This window comes from Harpia harpyja, chromosome 17 (assembly GCF_026419915.1).
Source record: "Harpia harpyja isolate bHarHar1 chromosome 17, bHarHar1 primary haplotype, whole genome shotgun sequence".
NCBI lineage: Eukaryota > Metazoa > Chordata > Aves > Accipitriformes > Accipitridae > Harpia > Harpia harpyja.
The window spans coordinates 16,076,644-16,102,198 of record NC_068956.1 but is presented as its reverse complement, the minus strand read 5'-3'; the positions used below and the strand labels follow the sequence as shown (position 1 = coordinate 16,102,198).

Sequence of the window (25,555 nt, the reverse complement as noted above, 5' to 3'; positions counted from 1 at the left end):
GAGGTTTTGTTATTCTTTAAAGGTTTTTTCACTTAGCAGTTTGCCTCTTTGATTTCTATTGACAACAATTTGTACTTGCTCAAGATATGCCTCTTTCTCAAGTCTTCAAAAGAGCATGTTTATAGAGTAGTAATGTGTGTTTTCTAAGATCTCTTCATAAATTTTAGTCTTACAAGTTCCTATACCCTTGAAACTGAATAGCAGAACAGACTCGTTGAAACACTAGTCAGACCACTAAGGCATTTCTGATGCTTTTATTTCTTATGTTTCCTGATTCATACTTCTGAATGGCCTATGCTTGTGATACAGCTGCACTTTGGTGGTAATAAACACTCTACAGGTCTGTCTTTTACTACCAAAAATATCATTCCTATGATATACCGTAGTAGTTATCTATAGTATCTTTCATTTAGATTACAACATTGTGTGGAAAGCAAGCACATCGTACAATGCATGCAGACAATAAATATCAAGGAACACATGAGAAATAATCTCTTTTTCCTCTTTAGGTCACCTGGGAGCCTTCCAAAACATCAGGGTGATGACTAGAGTCATGAGAAGGAAAGATTAGTGAATCAATTAGTCAAAATAATAAGTATCAAACATCCTGCTTAACACACAGTGAACATAATATACAGCTGTCAAGATTTTTGTGATGATAATATTACATCATTAAAAATCTACTAGATTTCAGCTGCCAAACTAGCTTGAGATTTACTTAAATCAGTTTTTTGTCCTGTGCTAAAAAAATAAACACATCAGACACCTAGGAAGAGAGCTCCTTTCACATTTGTAACATAGATCAGTCTAGATGAGCTCCCAAAGGACTTCTGCCCAAATAAAAATATAATTCAATGCTCTAGGTATAGCCAAACATTAAGAGGGTTATTTCATATCACTCATGGAAGGACTCAGAAAGAGCAGAGGCAAGCAGACATTTTTGGTAATGTGGAAGGGCTCTAAACCAAGAGGTGAACCAAACAAAAGGAGATTTAATCAAGCTGGCTAACAGCACTTTCTACTCACAGAAAGAAGGCACTCTGACAGAAATGCATGAATGAATGCATGTCCTGAAAACAAAACTTTTGGTGGTGTGAGTTGAGAAATATTCTGCAGTTCTAAATCTGAGGCAGTAGGAGATGATAGATACAAGAGGTAATGAACCTCCGCAGCAAAGACTGGCCAGTTCTGACGGGTTAGGATACAGACAAGTTATCAGTAAGAAATTGAATCAGTTCCTGACTCTGAAATAGAAATAAAGATCGCGTGGTAGGTCTGGAGGTGTCTCTTTTATATCTGGTTTTTGTGATAGAGTCAATATCTGTATATTAATAGAATCAGTAAAGACTTCCTAACTAAATATATAAAAAGAGGACACTTGAAACCAGCGGCTCTAAATAATATTCGTAGTTACACTTGGCAGGATGGAAGGCATCTTTGAAGCTTATGATTAGAAGAGAAAAAAAACCAACCCAAACCGAAACATGACAATCCCCTCAATGTTCTATTAATGTTTTATTTCAGGGTTTCTACAACCCATTACAGTAGCTTTTTATTTCCCGTAACAAGCAAGACTGGTCATTTAAAACCACCTACTACATTGCTGGTCTCTACTTTCTGTGCAAGGTAGGTTACAATATGATGTCTCTTTTCCAGGTATCTTTGCCCTAACATAGGTAGTTACCTGAATATATGTATTTCTCTACCTGTCCACAAAAGAGAAGCTGGAACTGGTAGGAGCCAATAGATCCCTCAGTTTGGAGAAATACGAAAGCTAAAATCCAATCTGCTTTATGGAAATGTGTTGGATCCAAAAGGGAAGGTTGCAACATGCTCTTTACATGTGCCTAAGGGAATTGAAAGCACAGTTGCCCTCAGTAAAACTTTTTTCCTCTCCCAGTGATGTTTTACCAAGAAAGCTTAGTACAACAGAATACTTTCTCTGGACAAATTACCCTCTAAATCCTCACAGAGCTTGTACACACATTTATACAAGTGCTTTCTGTTCTGTTGGAAACTTTGTCATTTTCTTCCAAAATTTTCTTTGCAGACAACTATTTCCAAATTTGCTACATTTTTATTCTTCAGTGAATCAGTCAAATGTATAAAGGAAAACAAGACAATTATCTGAAAATTATCAAGTAAATCTATTCTGCTTTTAGATAGGATTCAATTTTAAAAATGTATGTGCACTTGTATCAAATCATTTTAGGACATCTTTTTATTAGAAGAAGAACTAAAACGGGAAACTTTGCAGATAGAAGACAAAAGACCAAGTTTAAGGGATAAACAATAGAGCAGAACAGAGAAAAAGACTTTCTTCAGGAAGCTAACCTGGAGATGTGGCCAATCTTTTCTCTGCTTTCCTCCCTCCCTTAAACCACCAATGTAAAATATCAAGCAAGTGAAATACAGTCTTAATTTAAATACTACTTTAAAATAGATATAAAATCTATCAGAGATATCAATGCCAAGACATCTGTTTTGTTTGCTAAGCAAACTTAGAAAGTGTCTTTATGCTTTTGTCTTTTAAAAATATCTTCATGAGGTGACTCTGTAACTGCAGTTAAAAATCAGGCACTTTCAATTCTTATGTTGAGACTTCATCATTCTTCAGTAATGCTGCTTCCTGCTGGATTTGGGGTTTCCTGCTTCTTTTGGGGTTTTGTCCAACTGCACACCAAAGTTATGGCAGCATCCCAACATGATACATCATCAATCAATGAAATCAAACTTGAGTATCCTGCACTAAGAACAAGACTCCAGGGGTCTCTCACATCACAGACCAAAAGCATTATTATATCCCTCTGCTTATCACTTAACAACTGGGTGAGAACCTCTTTTGTTTGTCTAAGGAATTGTTTGTCTATCTTGGGGATTTATGTTCACATTCTTACTGGAATTTAGTACAGTTTCACAAAATGGGTTTTTTTCAGTAAATTCTAAATAACAACCACGATGGTAGTCTAACTGAATTTGTAACTCCACGTGAAGTTTATGAAACTCCTATTATTTACTACCAATACAAAGAAATATGATTACAAGTAAAACATCATTAAAACAGACTGAAACATTTATCCTGATTTTTATATTCAAGTAAAACATGCAATTTCAATTACAACAGGTAAGTTTTAACATTTTATTTTATTAAATAATGGAGGCATAAGAATAACAGTTCAAAAAGGATAATGAAAAAAACTGATCAAAGAAAAAATGCTGACTTTGAATTTATATTCAATATTTATGGCAAAACATGAGACTTCAGCAAGTCTGAGAAAGAAATACAGCACATTACAATCTAGAGAAACAACCCAAATTAACAGTTTGCTAAATAGTGCCATGTTAACTTTTACAATATCCCACAAAGATACAATGAAGTTCTATTTAAGTAGAATTAATTTTATATATTTAAAAAAATAAACAGGGGAATTTATAAACCATTGCTTTAAAAATGTATAAGCAATGAATCTAAAGTTTTCTTTTAATAAGAAACAACTGAGATGTTTAAATGATTCTTAACTTCAAGAGTTAAATTAATGCAGTTTCAGATTACTGATTTTTTAAAAATAAAGCAGCACCACATTGAATCCACTGGTCTTGGTTTCCTCCACAAGGTACATCAATATTTGTCACCACACGGTCTCTCTCCACGCTCGTGTAGACTGGTAAAGATATGCATTCCTCTGGAGAATATGGACCACATGCATCCTGTCAACAAACAAGCACTTAGTTATCACTTAAATAGACAACAAAACATGAAAAAGAAAAATCTCCAATGATACAGTATCTAAAGCTGGATCTTAAGATACAGTTTAGACACTGCAGCCTTGGACAGGCAACTCTTGGTCCAGGCTACAAAGGAGAAGCATTACTAACAAAGCAGAGACTTCAGAAAATTTGCTAGACTACTCCGTAATTAAGCCTCTACTTTTCTCTCCAGTTTGTTAAACTGAAAACATGAGCAAGTATGTAATAGGGCTGATCCTATGAACTACATATAAAAATCTTCTTTCAGCTAAAAACCCCCAACATTACCTGGCAAAAGCTTCCGCAAACCAGGGGCAAAAGAAGTGTTGAAGAGTTCCCAGAGGGGAGAAGGCCCCTCGGGAGCACCAGTGCTGTACTGCAGGGAGCTGCTAGCCCAGGCAGGCTGGATGCCTGGGGCAGCCAGTGCCCTTGGGAAGCCCTGCTGCCTCACCTCCTCCCTCCGGCAGTGTTACCCTGCTGCTCCTCCGGTAATGCAGCCCCCGTTCTCATCTGTGTCTGGGATACTTCAGGAACTGCGCCAAAAAAACCCTTACCCCACACTTTCCAGGCTACCATCTGGAATTAAACAATGATTTCTAACATCAGTGAATCCAAATATAAAAATTGTTCTCTGATACAGAGAGAGCTACTATACCTTACATTAGAGTCTCACAGGGCCCCCACTTAATGTAGGATATTAAGAGGAACCCAGAAGTAGTAACCACAATTTAGTTAGTCCAGGACTTAAAACAAACAAACAAAAAAAGCCTAAATTCCCTAGTCCTTTCCATATACTTCTAGCACTTCAAGACATACAAGCATATGTAAGAAGTTACATTATTAGTTAAAAAAGAAGCATGTTTGATGACTTTTTGATTTATTTTTTTTTAAATGCCTTTCAATAATATTGATCACAGTTGCAGTTGCGGTTCTGTGGCACTTCTGGAAAACAGGCCACTTCCATTAAGCATCTAAATAGGAAATTATCAGCTTAACTTTAAGCATTCAGATTTGAACTGCGTGCTTTCAACTTCTGGCTGAATTAATTTATAACTAGTATTCTCCTATATATGTACTTTCCTACCGCACAGCATTAGCAGTACCAATATTACAAAGATTACAACTATATTGTAAACACTACTTGGGGAAGGACCTTGGTTGGAGTCATGGCTTTACCGCTCAGTCTGTATCCTGATGAGCAAGCAATGCTCTTCTCTCAGAACAGTCGCAGCTCCTCTCCGCTTTCTGTACTATAAACTGTGTGCGCCTTCAATGCAGTTTCCTCCTAGGGCTTTGCACAGGGCATTGTCCTATGCATGACTACAGAACTGAGCTCAAAGACTCAGTCTAGACTTCCTACAGCATGTAATTTGGGTTTCAACCCATGATGTATTTATTTAGTGTAAATAATTCAGGGTTTGATTCAATTGATATATATTAAGCATGTTTTCTGTCATACTCAAAATCTCCTTTCCTGTCAACAGGAAAAATGTCAGAAGACTTTCAGGAACCAAATAACAAAGCAGCACTCTCATCAGAAAGGAATTTGAAACAAAAATTAGGGTCTTTTTAATGTAAATCACATCAAATGTGAGTTAGTGAAGCTCCAATATTAGAAAATAACTAAAAACAGGAAAAAAGGAAACATGCAAACAATAACTATTTCAATCACTTTGCCTTGCATGTCAAGTGTAAGCCATTTCTAAAGAATTTTGTTGTTCCTTTTGAAAATCAACTTCTTGTATCTTTTGAACATCAGTGTTTAAATCCTTACAAAAGGTCTGTGCACTATAAGAGTTCTATAGAATAACATAATAATAAGAAGCTGGTCAGAAGAACTCAGCTGTTTTCAGAAGGATTATACTTACCACAATTACCCCTTGGTTAACACTACTGAAGAAGACAAAACACTGGCCAGTCTGAGAGTAAAATGCTAATCGGAGAATTTAAGTTTTGCCAAAGCTGGGAGGCCAAAAGTTGCCCAGTTTGCCTTCAAAGACCTCTTTTTACACCTTTTTGGGTCAAAATAGCTGTTCTCGTGCCTTTCTCAATCCCACTGATGTTTTAAGGAATTACATTATTCGAGGGTTAAAACCATCCTGTGAAAGTCTTTTTGAACCACAAATCCTTATGTCCTTGGCTTACACACAGTCTCTGTCTAGACTGCCTCACGCACAGTTCCATCCTGCTTAGTGACACCCTTCACAGCTTGGGATCTATCAGTGAATTAAAACTGGAAAGGACCTTCACAGTTTAATGAGAATAAGCTACTAAAGCTCAAAATACTCCATTTTGAGCACTGCAGCATTTTGAGGGAGGTCTCCCAGAGAAATCCTGTAAGCTATTTTTTTTTTTTTGAGAGAGAGTTCATTTTATTTTAGTTTGGTTGAAAATGACCTCAAAGCATTGCATTATAAATATACAGATTTTTGCACATTAGATTTCATAAGAGGTATTTATGGGGAAAAGAAAACAAATTCAAAACCTAAGAATCCTAAGATAATATGTTCTACTTCATGCACTCTTCTCCTAAGGACAGGATAATGAGACAAGAGGAAGCGCATAATATCCCGAGTCTGCCTTGGTTTCTGAGCACAGTGTTTGATTGTGGTCAATTTTTACAGTGAAGCCCACAGCAAAACAACTTAAGGGCAGAGCAATTCAGAAATGCTCTCCTTAGAGATACTTTATATCTAAAATCTGGGCAGTTGACAAGTTTTGGCCTGTGTTTTAAAAGAATTATATTTTTTTCCAACACTAAGACTTCAGTTGCTATTCATTTCAAATATGAGGTACATTGGAAGAAGTTTAATTCACTGATTATTGAACTATCTCACTTTTATGTTTTATAGATAAAGCTCTCTGCTGATGTCACATATTACTTCTGGATCTTATTTTTGAAGTTTAAAGAATATAGACAGTTATTCAGAAAAACACTTAAGCATCTGTTTTATCTCTAACACAAGATGAATGGTTTTCAGAACAGAGGGTTACTTACAATCCTCATTTTCAGAGTGCATAAGATAAACATTTGGTGTTACCATGTAAAACTATGTATATTACCATCCCCCCCCCACCACCACTGCGTGTATATATTAAGATGTCTGGCAATTCCATATTTATCCTATGCATCACCTTTCAAGTAAATTAGAAATCTGTTTATTTCTCTGAACAAAAAAACCCTTGTAAACTACTAAAGAACTGAAAATCTTTCACTGGTCAACTTTGTAACAGGTTTTGTGGCGTTTCGTTTTGTTTTTTTTTAACTTTCAATATTTTCTTTCCCATCAAAGCTGGGAGCAGTAGTGCAGATGATGGCTAGTATTTACTTGTGTGTTCAAAGTCTAAATCATGACCATTATACTTCTAATGCTGTACTATAATATAATGCTATACTTCCTTTGCTGGGAATAACAATGAGGAAAAAAAAAAAAAGTTGGGATACAGTAGTGTGTTAGCAACGGAGCTCCTTGCACAATATCTATCACAATATACCACAAATCTCATCATCGCCATAATTTATAATTAATAAACTCAATTCTAACTGAAGTTTCAACTACTTGGGTCCAGTGAACTTTTTTCTTTAACATTCTTCTAACCAAACCTAGGCTTCTCAAGAGAGAACTCTGCAGAGTTCTCTAGATTGCTGAATAACAAACTCCTCTAGTTAATAAATTCATTTGCTTGATGAGTTAATGTCTACAGGACAGGGTAAAAGGTGACATTATTTTTCATTTTTTATATACTGCTAATTTTATTTTTTGTGATAAAGAAGTGGAAAAAACCTGCATCTACCCTGTTTCTCATTTTCTAAATTTACACTTGATTTTTGGTGTAAAAGTCTTAATCTATTTTCTTTTAGATCTGTATGTGGGATTCTTCTCACCTGTCTGTCCCAGAGTTAGCGGTCTAGGCTGTCTCTAGAGTCACATCTAGACAGAGATTTATCCCAGTTACCTTATGATGGGATGGACTTCCTGAGACACCTATCTTTTACTGAGACCAAAGAAGGAGCTAAAGCAACTAAGTCATACCAGGCAACTAACTTTTAGACAGCTAAATTTAGATGAGATGAATTCTACAATAAGCTTTCTCTGAGTTATAAGACTGTAGGTATATGAACTTGTAATTCCTACACGTCCTTGAATAAGTTCTGTGTAACTTTTTCCTTTATTTATCAGAGATTGCTATTACAATTGGAGAGCAGAAGCAGTAACAATTTTTACTGTTTGGATTACTTCACTTTCATCTTACATAGTTCTGCAGACGTTTTTTTTTTAAATTAGTGTAAGTAGGTGAAATGCTTTCTTTGCTTACAAATCACATCATATTCTCTATCTTTTTATTGCTGTTGCATTTTAATTTAATGTTTAAAATGCGAAGAAAATATATTCTAGGAATGAACTCCCAAACTCATGTATACATTTACTAAACACACTTTTGAAAATATGTTAATGTTTTTTAAAAGACAAGGAAAAAAAGGTATGACTGAAACAAAGCCCTTGTCTTAATATAAACAATAGAAGCTAAAAGTATTGATAAAATGATAAGAAGTTCTTGTTTTCTATAAAAGAAGTAACTGCTTTTCCTATTAAAGACAGGGATTTTTATTTTGAAATGAGGGGGAAAACAGGTCAGCAACATCATACCGAAAAGTTACTACACAGAAAAAAACAAATTGAAAGTTTAGGGCTTTAAATAATTTAGTACCTGTGGAATCCAGGCCATGTAACAAGGGAGAACAGATGACACACTGGGAGAATCATGCAGATTTTCTGAAAGTCGATTTCCATCAAAACTGCAACCTTCCAGTTGTAAGCCACTGATCTGCCGTGGAAATATAAAATATTCAAACATATATAACAGACTTGAAATATCAGTAATGATTACACTGTGCTTTAATAAATGATCACCCTTTTTACTGTGACCAAATTTTTAAGTAACAGGAAACTAATTGTTGTAATGTTCTGTGTGAGAATAGGAAACATGATTTAAAAGCAAGATCTGGACCATGCTTCGGCGTGAACTTCCTCTGATTTGGATTCACATTCTTTGAAATGTTAGAGAAAAATACCTGTAAATGTCATCATTTATGAAACTGCAGTTGCCTGGCATTAGATTAATGGAAATATGATAGCAACAGCCAAGTACACAATCATTACAACGTCAAGAAGAAGAGAAGAACAATCACTGAAATAAGCATGACTTCCTGCTTGGAAGTCTGAGCACAACTTTCAAAGAATGGAATGTGCGATTACACAGCTTCTGCAGAGGCAAACAAAATATATTGAAACAATAAGAGAAAGATTTTATTTAACATAACTCGAGATTTCTTATATAAACTGTTTGGAAAAATTAAATAAGAATCCCATATGCTTCTGTAAGTAACTATGCAATGCTTTATATGTAACATGTTTTAAGTGCTTTCTTTTAATTAGTAACTACTTTCAGCCTCTGAACTAAACATTCTCTTTTTTCTTCACTGAAGTCCTGCATAAAGTAATAACAATGATATCTAGTCTGCATTCTTCCAAATAAAATTTTCAGTATCTGTTGATCATTTTATTTTCCCAGTACAAATAATAATAGATTGCCAGTATAAATAATAATAATAGTCAGTTTGGCCTGCTGAAGTGAGAACTTCAATTTCAGCAATAATAAAACTTAACTCAGTAATAACTTTCATGCAGCTTTTCAAAAGACTAAATCTTAAACTGGAGCAGATGTCTAACAGAAGCTACAACATGAAAATCATCTGTTATACTATCATACTAAAGCCCTGAATTAAATACATAATAGTGAGGTAGGCTTTCACCAAATGCAAGGTTCATAAAGCAGTGCTAGAACTAGGAAATACAATGCTGTTGGAAACTGGATGAGTGACCACATACCAGAATGGAGAAAGGTATCACTTTCTAATACATTTTCTCTTGCAAGAAATTTTTAAAAGTGTACTAAATTTTAAAAAGTGGTTAAAGTATGATGTTATAAAGAAGATCAGTATCATAGAAGATGCAATGGAAATAATTTGCTTTGGTAATTACAGTATTATAAAATTATTTATTTGACAAGAAAAGTTGCAATTAAACAGTAATACAATGGGGGTCACTGTCATGCTTGAAAAACAATGCTTTCCTCCCAAGTGTTGGGGTTTTTTTGTTAATACTCTACTAACAGTATACTAGCTAAGATTACGTTTTGCATTTTTAATAACTCATTATTCTTTTGATTGTAGACAAGCATTGCAGTCTTCAAACATTTGCTTCTTTAAAGTCGTATTTCTAACTCTGAGCTGAGGACTCTTCCTTACAATGTACAAGATGCATATATACATATTCTAACATGAAAAAAAGGTTATAAAAGATTGCATTTTAAAAAGCTATAGAAAAAAGCTGTGTTTCACCTTGGACAGACAGTGACCAGAGAAGTGGCAACACTCTTTGAAACAATCTGTGCTCCATACAGACTAGGACTCACAGTAAAGCCTCCAAAACTGTGGATAACCTGAACCAAAACCAAATGGAAAGCTCAGAATAGTATGAGTTTTTCTCTAACTTTACCCTCCACAAATTATTATAACAAGGCCTTAGTGAAATGAATTAAATTTTTCAGACTTTCTGTTTGGAACCGCAAAAACTTTTTTTCTCCTTCAACTTCTTGTCAAAAGCTTAAGGTCTTCTCTTCGTTATGAAAGTGTGACACTCTTCTCCTCCTGCCAAGATTAATGTGATCTTTCCTTTGAATCTTCCCTAAGATTTTCAGGTCTGTTGCTTTTAAGGTACAGTGTTAACATTTGATTTCTTTCCAAATTCAAACTCTCTCCATACAGATAAGATTTTGGAAAAAGCTGGCTTTATCTAGTAAAACAGAAGTTTGGGTGTCAATAGTCTTTAATGATAGGCTATATACATTCCAGTGTCACTTCTTCTGTCTTGCAAGAACAAATACGAAAAAAAAGAAAATTGTAAAAGGCACAAAAGGAATAAAGTCTTACTAATGATTATACTGAGGCTTTCCCAAAGACTCCTTCCTACTGCTCTCTGTTGTTAACTTCGATACTTAAGGCCTCGCTTTATTCTATGCACAGGTTCTAGGTCACACTTTATCTCACTACACTTGTGATTGAGTGCTTTCAAAGCTCTTATTTATCACTATTGCACAAATATTAGAAAGATTAATCTCATACGTTCTTCTTTCTGCCCTTCCTGCATTCTGCAGAGATGTTTGTTATGGAGTTTAGTTTGATAAATACGTGAGTTTGGCACAGTTATTGAGGAAAGACTAGTCTGATGAAGAGGTTTTAAAATTTATTGTTACAGTGTTCGAAGGCCTGGCCATCCTGAACATCTCTAAAAGAAGTTTCTATAGAAGTGGGTCACCTATTGAAAAATCTGTTTCTACTGCACACACATTTCTTCTTTTGATATTGGCAGTTCCTTTGACATTATAGTTATGTAAAATAACATCATTTGATCTCCTGGAAAACTTCAAACAATCATAGAAACTCTCTTGAAGATGAAGACCAAAATTTTGACTTTGATTCAATATTAAAAGACACTGAAAAATATAAAACACCGGAACAATGTACTTTCAGATACTGTTTGGCTGAGTTCTCCCATAGCCATGTTCTCATTTCTACGACAAACGGTGTAGAGAAACTGCAACTACTATGAAGGACATGGACTTCACAGTATCTATAATTAGCATGCATAGTATTTTTGCAACTCAGCTCAGAGTAATGGCTGGAGTTGACCGTAATTTTTAAAATTTTAATTCCTACAAAGTATTTCACATTTTGCAACTATTGGTACTCGTTCAGTTTCAAAAAAGCTATTGTTACACATTACAGATTATGTTTCTTTATGTTTCTTCTTACATTTGTAGAAAGTTTGCTGATACCATGGTCCAAAGATCTCTGTTTCCAAAATTTCAAATTCTCTGCAATTAATTTTTCCGTACTATTTAATGCCATAATTTCCCATCAAAAGATACAAACTACAGCAGACTTAACGAAGTCATATTTTCACTTCATTACCTCTACAGGTATTTCAGTGTGGAGGTATACTGTAAAAAAAGACCTCCTAGGGTGCCTTATAACAGTATTTCTGTCAATTGCTAGGAGTATGGTTTTGACATTAATGCTGATACTATGTATTTCAATATTATAGTATTGCAATAAATTTTTGTTTTTCATTATATATATGAAGCTCTGCCCAAGCTCATAGCACTTACTACCCAAAAAGTCTCTTACCAAGTTAAACACAGTAAATCATTATGAAAAGAAAACTTCCAAAGGGAACAAAAAAAAGGTATTTGTGCAGACACAATAGCATGTCTATGCATATATACTATTAACTGAATACATTCGTATGGATACATATGAATACAGGATGCCAAGAAACATTTTACATTTATTTCAGTTATCTTATTCTGCACACAGCTGAAATGGAAACAGATCTCCTTTCGCTTATGAACTGAATTCTTAAATGGGAAAAATTTCTTAGTTGTCTTATCTGCAGACAGAAGGATATCCAGTGAGGAAGTAACAGTTAAGTATGAGGCTGAGATACACAATTTCAAACTTGTAGTGGCCTAGTTCACTGAGGATCATATGTATTTAACCAGATCATGTGTAGCCTAAGCCAGCAAAAGTAGACATGTTATTTTTTTTGCTAATAATTTTCACCTTGTTTTTACAACATCCTGTTGTGATTACAATTTGTTTTCTTCTATTTCACTCCTATGTAAGATTTGCTATTCATGTACTATACTTGCTATAGAAGAGATCTTATCAGCTCTGGTGCTTTTATACAATGATGATATCACCTTTAACCAAGCAGACAACTGGTGTTCTTCATAACAGCATTGTATAAACTTAACATATTTTTTGCATAAAGTCTGGAAAATCTTTAAATAACTCTGATACCCTATGTCTCCATGATAACTGCTTATTTAAACTTCCAAAATGTGACAGGTTTTAAAAAAAAAATAATTTTACCTTCAGGCAATTGATCAAAACTACTATGGTAGGACCATAGCAATTGTAGGTTTCCTCCCTCAGTGGAGAAAGACAGGTATATCCTGAAAGTTGTTTAACCCATTTAAGATCTGTATTGGTGCATGTCTGTCTTCATTGACAAAATGAGGCTGGTAAACTCCAATTTCTGATTTTAGTATCTAAAAGCAGGCGGGATAAAACAGGGTCCCAGCCACCTCACCACCTATTCTGCTGATTGAATTTTTTTTGAGTACCCACTCAAAACAGTTCCCCATTCTATAAGGTTAGCCTGAATTCTTGACTTTAAATTTACCAGTATCAAAATTCATATTGCTCATGTGAACCAAGCTTAACATGCAATCCGGAGGATCCTTATCAAACAAGACACATTTTAGAGGATGATTTTTGTGAATGACTGACATTTTTATGCCCTAGTTACAGTCCATGTGGTATTTAGCTTTACTAATGTGGAAGTTTCTCCCCAGTTCTCCAAGAGCACAAGGAAGGACTCACAGAAAGGAATCTAAATATTCAGCATGGCAAAGGGTTCCAAAGCCTTTCTGTACATCAAAGATTCAAAGGAGCAGTGAAGATTCTGGTGAATACTTACTAATACAGATTCACTGAATATTGCTTTTACAGAGGAAAGGATAATATTCAAATCAAGTAAGTAAACTTAATAGAATTCCTACCTTTTGTTAAAAATAACCACTCACCTAACTGCTTCTACTATTCCTGTGGCAGAGAATTTGCTCTTAAACAAAATTCTCTTTTTATTTTTGATTTCTCTTGGAACACAAGACTCATTCTCATAAAGCGATAGAGAATACATCAACATTTTGCCTACATAAAACCATGACTGCTAACAGTGTATTCTAACTAATATTACCAAAAATCTACCACATAAATTTCCACATAACAAAGAATTATAAGCTTCAATACACCTAACTGGAGTGTTGTGATAAAACTCTTTCCTGTAATTACCCTTTAATTCTTTAGTTTCCAAGCAGCTATTTCAATCTAGCAACTGTAAAATATTGTAATATTTTTTAGCATATGAAAATACTTGGATAATGTTATTCACACATAGAATTCAGGTATTTGACATTGACTTCTGATGTTTTTCAAAGATAGTAGGATGGTTTTGAAGAAGTCCAGGCTTCTAGGATCTGCAGCTGACAGTTAGCCTGAGTTTGAATGAGTGGTCTGAGATGTGAAATTCCATTTTGGCTCACTGCTATGGACTTAGAAGTCTTGGCTGAATCTGGAACCTTAGAACATGTGATTTGCAGGCTCCGAGGTTTATCACATCCCAGGTTTATCCCAGGGAACCAAATTGCCCTAGAAGTCTCTTGGTTTATTTATCTCCAGGTTCTAGACTCCCGTCTGGTTCTCATTCAATGAAGCAGGCAACCATTACTCTTATTTAAATACCAAGATTGAATAATTTTCTAAATTATATTCTCTAGTTCCAACAGCAATTAATTCATCAAAGTTCAAAAGACTATTGTATGAAGGTCAGATTGGATGATCACAGTTATCTTTTCTAGCCTTACAATCTATTAATACTTTAGGAATATGAATTCTTACACATTCAGTATTAGCAATTTTAGATAGTGTCAGCAGCCAACCCAGAACCCTAATATCTCCCACAGCCTGTGTCTGCCTGCATTATCAGACTAGAGAAGGTGCCCTGCTTTCTCTCCCCTCGTCTAGCAATCTCTCTGCTTTAGCTGCACATCAGCACATAGTCACGTGGTGAGTGCCCTTACTTATTCACCCATGTTTCCGTAAGAATGCAGTTTTAAGTGCCGTGCTCTTTGCTGAACACAGCACTTTGAGCTGTGCAGTATCATCGTGGGACCAACATACACATTGGAAGATGTAGCATAGAAAACTTATTTTGTGAATTTCCTACAAAATTAAGTATAAAAAAGGTGCAAAGAGAACTGGATTCAGCCAAAGTGGCAGTGCCACCTGAAATGTTAAGAAGCTAAACTGAACCGTTTGAGGATTCATCTCTGCTGTCTAAGCAATCAGTAGTGACTTTATGGTTGCTGGCTATAGTCCTCAGCATCCATTAAAAAACTTTTGGGTCTTTATCATATCAAAACCTAGTCATATTATAGTTTAGTTTGGTTTGTTTACTTCCTTAGAAGTCTCTTTTCAGCGATACCATTAACCAGCCTTTGTATGTCAGGTACACCAATATTTATAGCTCAGTTATAGATACATAGAAATTTTATGGACAGATGACTTGGACTATGCTAATAAAACATCCTCATAAAATTCTAGTAAAACATCTTAGCAGAATACCTTAACTTGGAGTTTGCCTTCCTGTATTCGCCCTTTCCATGATGCTGTAAATTTAAGGCTGTCCACTGAGCTGCTCATTATTCTGCAAAGGAAACATATATACAGTAAATCTTAGAGACATATAACAACAGGAAATGAAATACAAAAACAAACCCCATGTATTTTCAATGTGTACCATACCATACTAAGTCTTACTTTGAAGAAAAATAGATTTTTAATTTCATCTAAAATAAAAAAAAATAATCAGCATTTAAACAAGTAACTCACAGCTATTCTACTTCAGTGCAAGTAATAAAAATGAGATGACTAATGACAGAAATTGACGTAATTTGTTGGATCTGTGTCCTGAAAATGAAATAAACATCTTCACACATAGGGAGCAATAGCACATTAGCACAAATAGGTAGATTATTTTTCCTTTACCGTGCAGTCTCCTGGCGTAACGCATTAAGAAATGTGTCTGGATGAAACAGTTCTGAAAGGTCAAGGGTGTCTGACAGTAGCTTCTGTTTCTCTGCTTTTTCTACCCAATTCTAAAAGAGGAAAAAAAAAAAAAAAAAAAGGAAAACAAAGAATCCTGAAGTTATTGCCTGATTTTTTAAGATTTTGTGTTAATGTGGGTTTGTCAATTATTATGATTAATGAAAAATGTTTGTGTAAATATACTGTAACCTCAAAGATTAATACTAATTTCAATTATTTCAAACTGGTAAACAGAAAATTAACACCATTTAAGAGTATAAAGAAAACCAGCAGTTTATGTGCAATGTGACTCATCCATTCTAAATAAACTTCTGTTCCATTCTTTGTACAGTGCAGCTCACTTTGTACAATGCAACTTTTATCAAGTTTCTAACATTCTATTGAAACCCTGTTTCACCTTTACTAACAGTAGACTTTATGTTTTCCACCCAAATGGTTGTCATTACTGTCTTTGCTTTACTAAGTTGTCCTGGTTTCAGCTGGGTTAACTGAGCTGAGTTAACTGTCTTCCTAGTAGCTGGTACAGTGCTATGTTTTGAGTTCAGTATGCGAAGAATGTTGATAACACTGATGTTTTCAGTTGTTGCTCAGTAGTGTTTAGACTAATGTCAAGGATTTTTCAGCTTCTCATGCCCAGCCAGCGAGAAAGCTGGAGGGGCACAAGAAGTTGGCACAGGACACAGCCAGGGCACCTGACCCAAACTGGCCAACGGGGTATTCCATACCATGGGACGTCCCATCCAGTATAGGAACTGGGGAGTGGGGGCGGGGAATCGCCGCTCGGGGACTGGCTGGGTGTCGGTCGGCAGGTGGTGAGCAATTGCACTGCCCATCACTTGTACATTCCAATCCTTTCATTATTACTGTTGTCATTTTATTAGTGTTATCATTATCATTATTAGTTTCTTCTTTTCTGTTCTATTAAACCGTTCTTATCTCAACCCACAGGTTTTGCTTCTTTTCCCGATTTTCTCCCCCATCCCACTGGGTGGGGGGGAGTGAGTGAGCGGCTGCGTGGTGTTTAGTTGCTGGCTGGGGTTAAACGACAACATAAGTTCAGGTAAATAACTGCATTCCTTTCAAGTATGCTTTAAGATCATTCTTTTGTGTAAACTGCATATTAAATTCAAGAAACACCTGATTTTCAATCTGCAGTAAGAGTTTTTATAAGTACTTACCAACAATTTGTTTAAAAATATCTCTTAGTATTAGGTTGCTGCTGCCATTTTTAGTATATTAGTTTGAGACATGAATTCACAGAATTTCTGATAAGATAAAAACTGGCCTCCATTATATTTGGTAATAAATGAAACTAATAGAGGTGGGGGGAATAACTGGCCTCAATGACGCTTACAGAACACATGCCCCAACCTACTTGTTTCACCCTGTCTTACATGCAGCTATGAAGCCTGTCACTAGGAGCAGCAAGCTTGGAATTTCCCATCAACGCAATGTATTATGTGCCAACATGAGAAAGACACACATTGCACCTTGCAATCTTGATAAACCATGTGTATTAAGTAATGAAATCTGAGTTTGATCCTCAAAACACTAACAATCTCAGACTAAAGAATTTGTTATCTTCAGACAAGTTATTTAGGTACCTGAGTGGTTATGCAACAGTCCACACTCAAGGGCACTCAACACAACACTCAGATTCCTGTGTTTTGAAACTTTTATACTGTACATCTTTGGTACAATTTCTTTACATGGTATAGTCACAGTCTTGACTATAGTACTGTAGTACAAACGTTAAGTTACTGTACAACCTACTCTGTAAGTAGTTGCAAGCCATATGCTTTTGCACAAAAAGATTAATGTTTAATACTAAGCCAGAAAATAATCAGACTAGGATTCCACATACTATCACTAAACAAAAACAAACTACGCTCCTTTTTAATACCAACTACTAGAAGATTATGAAATTACTCTAGTCACTGAATAAAAAATCTTGGAAGCTACACTCTCTTTACACAATGCACCTGCCAGGCACCCATATCTTGTTTAAAAAGTACTTTACTGTATTTTTTGAGCTGCTGACAAATAATTCCACAGAAGTGACAAAATCACCCAAAATACAATTAAATATCACTCAGTAAATTTTATTTTGTCAGTGTCAGACACATCTCCATAATGTTTCCACTTCGAACACTGAAGTTCAAACAATGTTCAAACACTTAATCAGTGATCTTTTTATCTGTCACATCACTGATTATGAGCCCTCAACCCAAATGATTATGAATCAGTTAGGAGATTTTTGCTTTCCATTTTCATTAGCTAAATGTACACACTTAAATACTCTTGTCTGCATGATTCTTTTAATGACTTTATATAACAGTCTCTTTCATCATATAGCAGTAACTCTGCATTCTGGTGAGGACAGATTTTGTAAATTGTTTTGTGTAATAAAAGTAGACACAATCGTTTCAACTTGTATTTAATATAATCATTCTATTGCTGTCATCAAATAAACTTTTAATGTAACTGCTAAAGAGAAACACTGTCAGGAACATAGATGCTTATATTCCATCCAATTAAAAGACCAGTATGGGTGATATTAATTCTGAACTCATATAAGTAAGTAGCACTAGGAAATACACAATAACAGAAACTTTCATTAGATCACAAAAGCAAAGTTTGTAATTGCTTGTACTGCTCTACATAAAGCTGAAGGTATAGCTAATTCACAGCTGTTTAATAAATAATTTAAGATTTAAATGCAATAAAAATGATAATAAAATGTATTTTACAACACAAGTGTAAAAAATATCGCTATGCTTATTCTCCTTTTTGACTTATATGACCACATGGCTGCATGTTAGTGAAGTGCTACAGTCTCAAAATACAACACCACTCTATTAAATGGATTGTTTGTCACTAGTACATCCACTACCACTGCCATAATGCTTAGAAGAGATCAGGTCTTGAAGGGAAGGAATTTTAAGCTAAGCTGCAGAAAGACTGAAGTGACATTTCTTGAAAGGGAGAAATCCTGTAACAGATTAGCTACAGTATCTTCATCTCCCTCTTCTCTCCCAACTCCAATAAAAACATACATGGACTTCATTTGTCAAAGTGATGCAAAGTTGTTTGACTTCTTATTGATCTTGGATGGCCATGTAGCATTTCAGTCTGATGGGCCTTCTTCCATCACCAACACAGTAGAAAACTTTGCCTTTCCTGCCAGGTAGGCCAAAATAATCCATGCATTTGTCACTTGCCAGCTGGATTACACCGAGAAGACTACCATCATCTCCAAGATGGTATAAAATCTAGCCACTTGTCTCTTTGTGGCTCAGGCCAATAGCCATGCTCTCTCAACTGCACCCTCACTCCTACCTCCCATAATATGGTCTTTAACAGGTTTACTGCAATTCAGGATTTGTTTTTCTTCAAAACAGCTAATAGTCAAGATCTAAACTCACTAAAGGCAGCTTTCAGTGTATGAATTAATGCTACATTTTTCATTAGATATGGCAGCTATAACATATGAGAAAAGGCATATGAAAGCTGAAATGTTGTATAACTTGTTTTAAAAAATAAATTCACATTATATCAATAATTTCTATTATACCAATAATGTGGTCTACAAGTCCAAATATCCTAACCCTGAAAAGATTTATATTACAAAATAAAATATCTATCATACTCTCTTCTTTGTAACTGTTTATTTCAGTATTTCAATATTTCATTATTTCAATATTTCCTGAATCTTTCAATATTACAATGAAACTGGAAATTGAAGTTTGAACTGTGCATGATAGATTAATTTAGCATATGATGATTATAAATATAATATCAAAACTTACCAGCAATACCCAAAATGCTTGCAAAGCAATACCTAGCAGCATATTTCAAAACTTCAATTAATGTGAGGTTCTGTTTGGTATAATAAAAGGATTTTTTTTTTTTTTACAAAAATAAATCTCTAAGTGCAGTCTCAGGTGGTTCAAATATTTTTTCATGTCTCTTAACATCCAAGAAGCATCTATTCCATCTTCAGAGAGAAGGCTTTCGTATCTTCTATAATCCCAAAGCAAACTGAGCACCTCATATTGAACAGTGGAAGGAATAAAGAGGCTGCCAGATTTTCACATTATCATTTATACAACTTCAGGATCACAGAACTTCTCTACAATGAATCAAGTACTTTTCCTTCAGCTGTTTTAATTCGTTCCAAATGTATTCTTTTCTACTGTTTTTCTGTTGGTGTGGTCCCAGAAGAGAGATATTGAATATCATATAAATCACTATAGAAGTGATTTTATTTTCTGTGCCTAGATGGAAAATTGTATTCAGTGTTATAGGAATACGCATAGCCAGAAACCATAGAGTACAATTCTGGTTTTCCACTCATTTTAGAGGGATTCAAAGTTACTAGGGAAAAAAAATGCAGGACTTTTTGGATAAGTCTGAGAGCAAACAATGGTGAGTAGCACTGCTAGTACTAGCATGTATTCAGTTAACCAAAGTTCAGATTAAGGCAAAGGTCAACCAAGCAGTTATGCTACAGTCCTATTTTCCTCACGGTGCAGCAGCTGTTCCATAGGTGTGCTCCTAAGTGTTAGCATTCAGTAGTAAATGCCAGCAGAAGTAGTTGTATTACACTCCAAAGAAATGAAATAGAGGTATTTTTTCTGGCATTGAGCACAGAGGGGGTAACGCGTAGCTTCGCAGGAGCAACCGGCATACAACAATTTGCTTCCTTGTGGTAACTTTTTTTGTATGTGAAATCTTTGAGCTATTATTCTTGAGCTAGTTGTCCTTTATTAAATGAACGTGTGAATACTGCAGTATGTCAGGTATATGATAAGGTGTTGGCACATACTATCTTTCAAATGGTAAATCACACAGGAATTTTTAATTTGGAGTCTTATTTTTGTTTTAAAATAGTTTTATTTTCTTTTCTCTTTTTTAAAAATTTTATTTTTAAAATTTTTTTATTTTAGACCATGCAGACCAAACCTGCTGGTTAGTGCTTTAAATAAAATACCATTATTTCTTTATTTCGGTTTGACATGTCTCAGAAACCCTGTTTGTTCAGGAAGTCTGAATACTAACACAACAGCACAGTGTTAAGCATAAAAATTCTGAGTCCATTAGCATCAACGTGCTAGCTAATGATGTGCCAGAAGCAGATGTGCAGTAAGGCATAGCTGAGGGAAGCATTAACAAATGTAATCTCATTCCGGTTACTGTATTAATTTATTTTTATCAAAACAGGAACTTAACTTTCCATGAAATGCTGTTTCCTACATTTAATAAGGATACCAGAATGATGATGCTGCATAAGAACTGTAACATCATATTGACAAGTTCGTGATTGATGTATGCCAAAAATATCTGCTTTCAGATATTTCCTATATGGTCACTAAACACAGAATCCAGTTAGACAGTACTCTTACGTTTCATGCCTTCTAGTCTTTTCTTTCTCCACAACTGAATAAATCAGTTACTAGGTGCTAGATTGCATTTGCAGTTATGTAGAGTATAACTGGGTAAGGAAGCATAAGAGCTAGAGCTATTCCTTGGTAGAACCAGAAACTACAAAACGTGCAGAGCAAAGGGGACAAACATTCAAAGAAACTTCAGTGTCTTCTCCTTCTGAAAGAGATTAGAGTCCTACTTCCCACCTCCACTGGTAAGAGGTTGCAGGGGAGGGAAAACAGTGGCACATAATATTAATTTGCAGATAACAGACAAGACTGCCTACCATAATCCTTGGACAAAGTCAGAACTACATCAGACATAATTCCTCTGCAGAGCTCTGGAGCAGGGATGCTGAAATCTAGATTGTGATGGTGCTAGTGTGACTAAACACGGGTACAGAATAGTCAATGTATTAGGCACTAGTAATGATGGGATGCACTGCAGTGATTTGTTTTATAGTACCAGCTTGAAGGCTATGTTACACACAAGGAGAGCTTATTTTGCTATGGTTCATTTTCTCTGGTCAACATCCCATGAGATACAGATTTTCCATTAAGCATCTCCCTCACAGACCTTGTTCCTCTTCTGAAACAATGACCCCTCGGACTGTGGTCACCAGTCTCTCTCTTTCTTCTTTTTTCTTTTTTTTTTTTTTTAACTGTTTACCACTCATTTATTTTCTGTTAACACCCTCTCTTGAGGCTGTCAAAATTCAGAGAAAATTTCTCAGCCATGCCTGTGTCTCAGAACTCTCCTCTGTTAGCAACTGTTAAGGCTTAACCTAACTCTCAGATACGTATGCCATGGTTATCAAACACACTGAAGCAATCTAATCAGAAATTGTTTAACTCTGTGGGGTACATATCCCAAAATATACCACAATGAAAAGGCAATCTATTTTTCTAGAAGGAAAAAGAGATCACAGAATGCAAACAGTGGCTGATACAACCCCAGTCTAAGCAAAGGAAGTGTATGATTGCATGGCCATGTCTGTGGCATGGCATCCTGGGACACACCATGCTGGCTCATGCTAAAGCTACTTACACTCCATTGAACAGAACACTGCAACATGGGATTACTGCTGAGATTATCAAATGGTTTGTTCAACAAAGCATAACTTTGTGTAGACATGGAAATTAATTACGATTTTTTTTAGTTGGTGTAATAAGCTGGCATGGATTGTTGTTTGTTCCTACATAGTAAAGCCAAGGCATTTAGAGTTAAGGTACCTCGAGTATAATGTATGAGTTATTTGAAGCCCATAAAGCCTTTAAACCAGAATGGGAAATTTTTTATTGTGGCCAACCCCAACAGAACAGCTCATCATTAAGGCTGTAGGTGTCTTTCAGATGTCCTGTCACACTTGAGGGCTAAGAGAATACTGAAGAGCAGTAATATGGCACGAAGCTTCATTCAAACCTGTTCTCAGGAAGTAACCCAGAGAAAGAGATGTTATGGAGTAATTTAGGGAAAAAATATTGCACACTTTGTTAAACAGCACACTCTTTTCTATTTTTTAACTGCATTTTTGTTTTCTTTTTTTTAGATACAATGGGTTTAGTTTTAGAATTATTTCTGTTATAGAAATAATTCATTCATAAAATTAAACAACTGGCAGCAATAATATCTATGTCATTTTGATACCTACTGGAAGAAATTTTGAAGTATCCTACAGTATCATGGAATCATAGAATAATTACAGTTGGAAGAGCTCTGGAGATCTTCTAGTCCAACTCCCCACCCTCGATGAAGGGCCAGCCCAGGGTAGGTTGCTCAGGGGCTTCTTCAATGATATTTTAAATATCTCAAATGATAAGAGATTCCACAACCTTCTCTGGGCTGCCTGTTCCAGCGTCTGACCAGGCTGAACATGATTTTTTCCTTCCAAATGCCTAATCAGAGTTTCCTTTCTTGCAACTTGTGTCTGTTTTCTCTTAGCTGATCTTATTAAGTGCCACTATGTATGTCTAAGCAATACATGAAACATTTGAAACTTTCAGGGCATATAACTAGATATATCACTACTGAATATTTAACTTTTAAAAGAGAAATACTTCACTGAAGTGGCACAAATCAAGTGCATATTCATTAGAGCAGATCTGACCCAAAAGGTACACTAGAGAAGTTCTAAATTATAAAATTATAGACTTTAGGTTGAAAGGGACCTCTGAAAGTCATCTGATCTAATCACAGCTGTAAGTAGGGCCAAATTCAATGGCAGTTTAGGTTGCTCAGGGCACTGTCTACTCTAGTTCTGTATATCTCCAAAACTAGAGATTCCACAAACCTCTCTGTGCAACCTGGGCAAAGTTTTTTTCAACCAAACAGCCAAAAACTGGACAAGTGCTTCAGATGTGGCCTCAAAAGTGCAGAATAGGAAGAAATAACAACTCCCTTTGACCTTTAATAAGCTCATTAAGAATTTTGCATTTCTATGGTATCATGATATCATGGGTGACACATATTTTTAACAAATTTGCAGCTAATAAGCAACACAATTTTATTTTTATTATTCTAGTAATATCTTACTGTATTTTTTACTTGATGGGTTCTTCTGTTGATACATTCAAATCATCAATTTTTACTTTCTCAGTCTGATGAGAATAAAATACGTGAATACACATGACTGAATAAATCTTTTTTCTGGCTTCATAATTTCTATATCTGAATAATGAACAATATTTGGTTTAGTTCTAAATTATTTACTGCATTTTGCCTGATATGCAGATAATTTCAGTTGATTAAATTTATCACATGGGATCATGAAATATTAGAAATGACACTGAAAATGGTAATTACAGAGAACCTATTAGAAAATACATCTTACGTGTAAGGAAAAGCATACATAACACTGTACAACAGTACAAACCTCTTGGGAATTTTGAACGTCAAGCTCAGATGTAGAGAACAGGTTCCTCATTGGATCATAACTCTCTTAGTTCAGAGTGACTACATGGAATTAACAATATAAAAATATCACTGCCTGCAAATGTGCTCTCACACATTCTCCTCCATGTAAGGGCACACATTCTAAGTGAGTTGCTATTTATAGCATTCAGTTGAATACATTGGGAAACATACTATAGAGCAGGAGGGTATTTACCCTTCTTGCCTTTAAGCTTCACGTACATGCCTAAAATGGTGATCTAAGCTTCCTCTCACTCTTAAAAACTCTTCTCCTTTGACACAAGGTTTGGGGTTTTTTTCCTCAATTACTTACCTTGCTGAACATTTAGAGACAAAGACCACACCAAGAAGAACTCTACTAAGACCAAAAATACCCCCAAACCCCAAACCAGAATGCCTCTGTGTTTACTCCAGTTTTAAAATACAGTCATGACAACAGAGTTGCTGAATGCACTTGCATCCCGCACTGGTTGCTTTATATGAATGTGAATTCCCAAGAGTAAAACTACAGCACACACAACAGATAAACAACGATTTAGTAAAGAATTACTGTCATGAAGTTTTCCTTCACAAACTAAATTTGAGATGACAGCTCTGAAACTTTAACAGCTCTGAAATTTTAAATTTTTTTTATATTTGTACAGGAGAACAATATGAAACTATGTTATCATTTCAACTTCAGCTATATGGATTCTCCTTCAAAGAGAGAAAGATAGGTCAAACATGCAGCTACATTCTGCCTTCCCCCAAGGAAAAGCCAAAAAGATTGCTAATTAGGGATGATGCTTGCTTGTGGAATGGCAATGCGTTTCTATTAGAAAATGGGCTTACTTTTTAATATATGTATTTGCAAATACTATTTGTGGAATAGTTATATCGTGTTATCATTGATCTTGACAAATTAAAATCTCAAATCAAGAGATGAAATATTTTGTAAACTATTCACCAAGCCAGTTCCCACCAAAACCTCTACAGTTCAAGACAGAACCATGATCACATCTAGTTACTTTTTAGTTAAAAAGCTGTTTTATTACTCTAAGAAATTTATTTCTATGTATGCATGTATCACTATGAAATCACAACTGTAAATTAAACAATAAAGGATTTTTAACAGATTGCTTATTATTAGTAGATACAATATTTGTGTCGATATAGTGGTGATCAGAAGAGCAGGTTACTGCAACCGAGTTGTCTAGAAAAAAGCAAAGGAGATTGATGGAAAGTACCTGCAAATTGGTGTATTAGCATGTGTTACAACCTTCTCATTTATTAATGGCTGGAATTTAAAATTACCGAAGTCTTTGACAGCGTAACATAAGGAGACTCATTTTCATATGCAAATGATAATAACATCCTTTTCTACCACTTGTACTATAATTAACCTTTTTTTCTTGAGCTTTTGTCAGACAAGACTATCCATTTTACTGTGCCTTCTCTTTTGCACACAGCTTTGTCCATGATAAAGGAAAAGAGACACAATGAAAAACAAATTATTAGAAACTGAGCAACCTACAGTTTAAATTTTAACAATTTAAATGCTTACAGTTTATTAATGTTTTATCATTGTATCTTTTCAGATTGCTTCTTGTATTGTGAAAATGTATTCTGTAGCTTAAAGAGAAAAATCAGTGAATGGTAATTATTTTATTAGATTAAATAAAGTATATCAACTAC

The 25,555-nt window shown here is 35.1% G+C and overlaps 1 protein-coding gene across 1 annotated transcript in view; it reads right to left on the bottom strand.

The window, feature by feature from the left end:
* Positions 1-3,125: 3,125 nt before the first annotated feature.
* DYNC2H1 (dynein cytoplasmic 2 heavy chain 1) overlaps positions 3,126-25,555 on the bottom strand; it is a 187,380-nt gene continuing 164,950 nt past the window's right edge. Inside the window, exons 86-89 of the mRNA XM_052812508.1 lie at positions 15,485-15,594; positions 15,062-15,143; positions 8,458-8,574; positions 3,126-3,708 (exon numbers count right to left, since the gene is read on the bottom strand). Of these exons, the coding sequence (XP_052668468.1) occupies positions 3,550-3,708; positions 8,458-8,574; positions 15,062-15,143; positions 15,485-15,594 (468 nt within the window). The 3' untranslated portion in view covers positions 3,126-3,549. The remainder of the gene's footprint in view (positions 3,709-8,457; positions 8,575-15,061; positions 15,144-15,484; positions 15,595-25,555) is intronic.